General features: G+C 34.7%; 1 protein-coding gene across 1 annotated transcript in view; it reads right to left on the bottom strand.

The window, feature by feature from the left end:
• Positions 1–505: 505 nt before the first annotated feature.
• Positions 506–6,000, bottom strand: part of LOC123667420 — a 45,128-nt gene continuing 39,633 nt past the window's right edge. Inside the window, exon 20 of the mRNA XM_045601323.1 lies at positions 506–973. Within this exon, the coding sequence (XP_045457279.1) occupies positions 506–973 (468 nt within the window). The remainder of the gene's footprint in view (positions 974–6,000) is intronic.

The raw sequence follows: 6,000 nt of genomic DNA, 5'->3' as shown, positions 1-6,000 counted from the left end.
GAATGGTGACGTACATTCACGAGTTCCACACTGTTACGATTATTGAATTTATTTTTATTATGGTTTCTAATTAATAATGAAATCATTGTTAATAACAATGTTTCCCCAACTATATTAAAAATGATATTTGTCGATACTACAAGTATATACTGGATTTAAAAATACGAAATCTGTCAATTCTATTATGTAGAGATTTTAACAACCCTTTTTTTTTTCTTTTTTTTTACCCAGAGGAAGTCCCTAACGGATGCCTACAGCCCGGGGCAGCTGGAGGGTATGTCCGAGTCGCACGGACTAAAACCTCTGGGGTGTTCCTTCGACACGCCTGGGCGGAATCACTGGGACGCAGTTGCACTTTCGCGATACCGCTAGCGATTGCCTTACAAGCTCGACGCGATTCGTAACTCCTGAGAGGCTCCCTTGAAAACAAAGGTGGCCCCCCTTCTCAGGAGCAATGTGCAATGAGGACGATACATACCCCGACCTATCGTCCACTAGTCCGGCGTTACGGCGGCAGATTGGCCAGGTAGGCCCTGCGTCGCTGACTGCGCCTTCCGCGACGAATTAGGAGCGAGTTTGGATCTTGTTCTCGCTCCCATTCTGCCGCTTCCTTCTGCAGCATAATGGAATTGCAGAAGGAGGAAACTGCTATCCATTTTTCCTCACTGTCGACCATAGCCCTAATTAAAGCCGACAGCGAGAGATCCAGCCCAACAACTGCCGATAAGGCGGCACGCTCTTCACTCCACGCTGGACAGTCCGCGCGCGTGTGCTCCGCCGTGTTCTCGGCGCCGACGTCGCAGTGATGACACTTCGACGTTGGCTCCCGCCCCAGCACTCGGCACAGGTAGCGGCCGAAGCAGCCATGCCCAGTCAATACCTGTGCCAAGTGGAACGACACCGCACCGTGTCTCCTTTCAACCCATTCACGCAGGCAGGGCCGAATCGCCGCCACCAGAGATTTTAACAACCTCTAATGACGTAACGATTGAAATAATTTCAAACTTGCAACTTGATCCAGCTTAGTACTACTCGTATATTTAATCATTTTTTATATTAATATTACTAGCTAGCAGGACAAACTTTGTTCTGTCAAAAACAAATAGTATTTTTTTGTAGTATGTATACTTGTACCTTCCATGGGCTTTAAGGAACATACAAAAAATAAATTAGCCGAATTGGTCGAGCCATTCTCGAATTATGCGCTTAGCAATATTCATTTTTATTTATATAGATTTAACACATCGTAGAAGCTTTTTAGGGAATGAAACATTTCAGAAAAAAATAACGATATAGTATTCTTTATGTCTTTGACATCTCGCAAAATAGACTAGGTCTGTGGAATCAGCTAGTTACATAATTTAAAACGAATTGTATTTAATTTACTATTGATTTCGAAACATTATCAATGTTGGTTTAAGATCGAAACTAGCTGAAGATAATCTACAATACAATCCTTACAACGTAAAGAACCTAATAAAATACTATAAAATACAGCTTTCCCAGCATTCGAATAAAGGTCAGCAGCGTCTTCGGTGCGACAAAGCCAATACTGCGGTCAACAACCCGCCTGCCCAGCGTGGTGACTATGGGCAAAACACATGAGTTCACGTTATTTTTGGCGTAAACTTGTGGAGGCCTACGTCCAGCAGTAGACTGTATAGGCTGTAATGATGAATAAAGGTACTCACGATCAGACCGTCCGTATTGTGACCAACTGCGTTTTATTGTTCACAATTCAGAATTTGCAAACTATTGCAGCAATGAAATAAGTTTAAAAGACATTTCATCTGACATTTTATTAATTTTTAACGTTGCATTATTTATTTTAGATGTATGGTGCTTTCAAAATAATGAAATAAATTTCTAACGACAGACACTTTCTGGTACAAAATTTTACTGTTTTACTTTAAAAAAATAGTCTTTTTGGTCACTTAACTTGATGGAAATAACGTTATAACGTTCTATAGAAATGTATATATAGTTTTTTTGTATATATAGTTTCGATATAAATGTATAAAAAATAATTGTCTGAATTCAAGCCGACCATATAGTTTGGTTCAATCGAAATTACCGTTTCCACTTCTCTGGACATTTTCATGCTCTAGATATTTTAGAAGTGTACAAGAGTAAATTATGAATTTCATTTTCTTGCGTCTAGTGTTGTTTGAAAAATAGCTCTTAGTGTTAACGAAATAAGCGTTTTAGTCGCTTAATATTTGTACTGTATTAAAATATTATTTTCATTGTACACAATTTGAAAATGGCTTGTTTAATTTATCGTATAAATCCATTTACTAAGAAATAAATTGTTAACTAAAATTGTTAACTACGCCATTTAGAATTTGTTCCACTCTCTGCAATAAGATACAAAATTAATTGTAACTTGTACTGTAGGAGTTTCAGCAGAGACATCTAAATATTTATTTTCGATTTGAACTGATGCAAAGTTCTTCATCAATAAATGATGAAGTAGTATACCTGTGCATATGATTTTCAGTCTAAATATACATATACATATACTTTTATACAAAAGTGATACAATGACGTACAGTCGCACATGTAACGATTTTTCATAATCTATAAGGAACCACATTTTCGGGATTAAAAGGTAGCCTTTTTCGATCTCGGGGTCCTTAACTACCGACGTGTATCCCTATGGAAAAAAATCACATAAACTTCAGTAAATAATTATTAATAATAAATAAACATCTTATAACATTGTTACTTTTTTTTGGTATCGCAGGGGAACCCATTTACGGGTAACATCCCGGGTTAGGCAGTATGTTGGTCTCAGCACTTGGCACAATACCGACTAAACCCCTACAGGAGCCTTCAGTCGCTTTAATTGGAGGGTATCGGATCTGCAAGCAACAGGATCCCTCTAGCGACAGGCTGGCCTCGGCGAAAAAGCCGGACTTCTCCTTCATGGAACATACAGTTAAATTACAACTCAATATTAGGTTAGCGAGTCTACCCACGGGAGTTGGTGGATCTCCTATTGGGCGCGTCAAAAAAAAAAAAACAATTTAATTGGTACTCCATATAACTGAAAAATAAATGTTGGCCGATTCTCAGACCTACCCGATATGCACAAAAAAAAATCATAAAAATCGGTCAAGCCATTTCGGGGGAGTATGGTAACTAACATTGTGACACGAGAATTTTATATACAAGACTAGCTGACCCGGCGAACTTCGTATCGCCTAACAGTCGATTCTTTCATTTTATTATTATTATTTTTTTTTAGAATTTTTCTCTCCGTAAGAACCATCCTCGTACTTCAAGGAATATTTTAAAAAAAGAATTAGCGAAATCGGTCCAACCTTTCTCGAGTTTTGCACTTAGCAACACATTCAGCGACTCATTTTTATATTATAGAAGATATGTCATATATATTAATATGCTAAGGTTAAGATGTTTGCCTCCCTTTTTAGAAAAAAACCTCACAATTACTCCACATCAATTATATATCAGTTTATAGATAATTACTTTCTCTACCGGTATCAGTAACTAAAATTAAATATTTATATTATTTTATATTAAATATTATTATTAATTATTATTACTTTTGTTTTTGTAAATTAATTAATTATTAAAATTATTTATATGACGTTTTAATATTGAAACAACGTCGACAGGATTGATGGTCGCTACATTTTTTGTTCAATTTCAAATCAACTCATGTATATTCTTATTTAGTGCGAATTGTTCGCACGGGTATAACTAACTTTTAACTGAGGTAGAGCACAGCAGGAATTTCCTGCTCAAAACATGGAGCAGCCCGACTGGGGTAGTACCTCGACCTTACAGAAGATCACAGCAAAATAATACTGTTTTCAAGAAGTATTGTGTTCCTGTTGGTGAGTAAGGTGACCAGAGCTCCTGGGGGGATTGGGGATTGGGTCGGCAACGCGCTTGCGATGCTTCTGGTGTTGCAGGCGTCTATAAGCTACGGTAATCGCTTACCATCACGTGAACCGTACGCTTGTTTACCGACCTCGTGACATAAAAAAAAAAACTAATGTAGGTACATATATATCCTGACTGTAATAAAAAACTTCAAACTATGGAGTCAATCAGTCAGTCAGTTGGATGTAATGTTGGTACATAAATTTCTCCTATTCATTTTATCTATATACTTGTAGATATACTTTTCTTATCAGTCAATCGTTTCCGCGTGTCTTGTTATACAAATTAGGAAGAGATTGTGTAATCAAGGACGATTCGTTAACTCTACCAACATCGTTAATAATTTTACTTTAATGGCTTCCGTGTTCGCGTTTCTTCATGCAGTAATATTGACTCTGTTGGATATTATTAAATGAGTAATTATATTTACTTAAATATTGTATTTTGATGTATTTTTATTTTGCGTAGTATGATTTATTATTATTATTTTATTGCTCTAAAAAAATATATTTTTAGTAAATCGCTTAATCTTAGCCCATATTGTGATTGTTGTTTAATATTATACAAATTCAAACATTTGTTTAGAAATATTGATATTAGGACGACACATAGCATCGCACATTTTTAAAATAAAATAATCATCTGTCGTTATAAAATACAGTAGATACAAATCATTTAGTGTACACAATTTCTTTTGCCGACAGTAAATTGAACACACTTTACAGCACAACTATAAAATTACTTACAGGAGTCCAGTGGAGTCCCGTGACCATGTCGCTGTAATGTATCCGAAACGTCGGCCATTTAAAAAACTTAAAATAACTACGATAAAATCCAAAAAAAAAATGTTTATTTTTGTTATAATAAAGTCCTCGGAAATAATAATTTCATGTAATTAATTAAATAACATCAAAATACTTTATTTAAAGATATCTTATAAGTATACGAGAACATATATTTGACAAAACCACATTAGGGTCACATACACATTCATCAAACGTCAAAGCCACACCGTTCACAAAACTTTTAAGTCTAACTCTAATTTAGGACCAATAAATTTTACTCAAAGTCCTAAATATACGAATGTTGAAGTAATTAGTCTTCTTTTTATTTTTATATTGTTTCTTCTTTTATCAACTTTTTGTGTCTTTTGAATGTTGCTATCGTAGTAGTCGTGAGTACAATGAATTAAATTTAAATTATAATCGGAAATTATATCAATAAATAAAACCTATGTATTTATAATAATCCTCTCTTTTATAATAATAACACAAACAAAACAGTCAAACTGTTTACACTGTTTAAACTGTTATTGCTTTGTATAGAAGTAGGTGAAGTTCGTAGCTCTACATCTTTGACGTAACACTCAGAGTATTAAAACTACAGTATTAAAGCTACGATATACGTAGAGCACAAGTCTACTCACGCCATACTGTCGATAAACTAACGAAGTTTGTCAATAATGCAAAGCATATCCTACTTTACGATTGTTTACTTCAGTAACTTTAGTGTAATGAAACGTGTCTTCAAGTTTTATGATGATATTCTGTTTGATTTCCAAACTATAAAAATACTTAATACTAAGTCTAGAATATATTGAGATTATGGATCGCTTAATATTACAATATTGTAGTAATAATTATCGACTAGGTTTTTTCAATGGTGTGACCTTACGCACCGTCTAAAAGTTTTAACTTAACATAAAATTCGCATTCATGTTTCAAAAATTTGCGAAACTTACCAACTGTGTTCATTAATTTAGATATAAATGGCTTGGTCGGAATACTTATAAAATAAAAGTGAAATTATTGGATATTCAATATGTTTTTAAAAATAAAAATATGATAACTTTGGTTAGTATGGACCTTACACATTCGTTTACTGCTTACTGTACCATATTCGTGTATCTCATAGCTCCATCTAGTGGGTTTGGTCGTACAAACTCAACTCTACATAAAGTACAGTATAGGTTACGGTAGATGGCGTTGTAATTTAGAACTTGCTTTGCAAAGGACACCGTCTATACTGGCATGACTAAAATAAAAAAGTTAGCTTAATTTAAATTCTTCTCTTTCACATTATGGTAAT

Source organism: Melitaea cinxia, chromosome 28 (assembly GCF_905220565.1).
Source record: "Melitaea cinxia chromosome 28, ilMelCinx1.1, whole genome shotgun sequence".
NCBI classification, from domain to species: domain Eukaryota; kingdom Metazoa; phylum Arthropoda; class Insecta; order Lepidoptera; family Nymphalidae; genus Melitaea; species Melitaea cinxia.
This window is presented reverse-complemented; position numbering and strand designations above follow the sequence as displayed.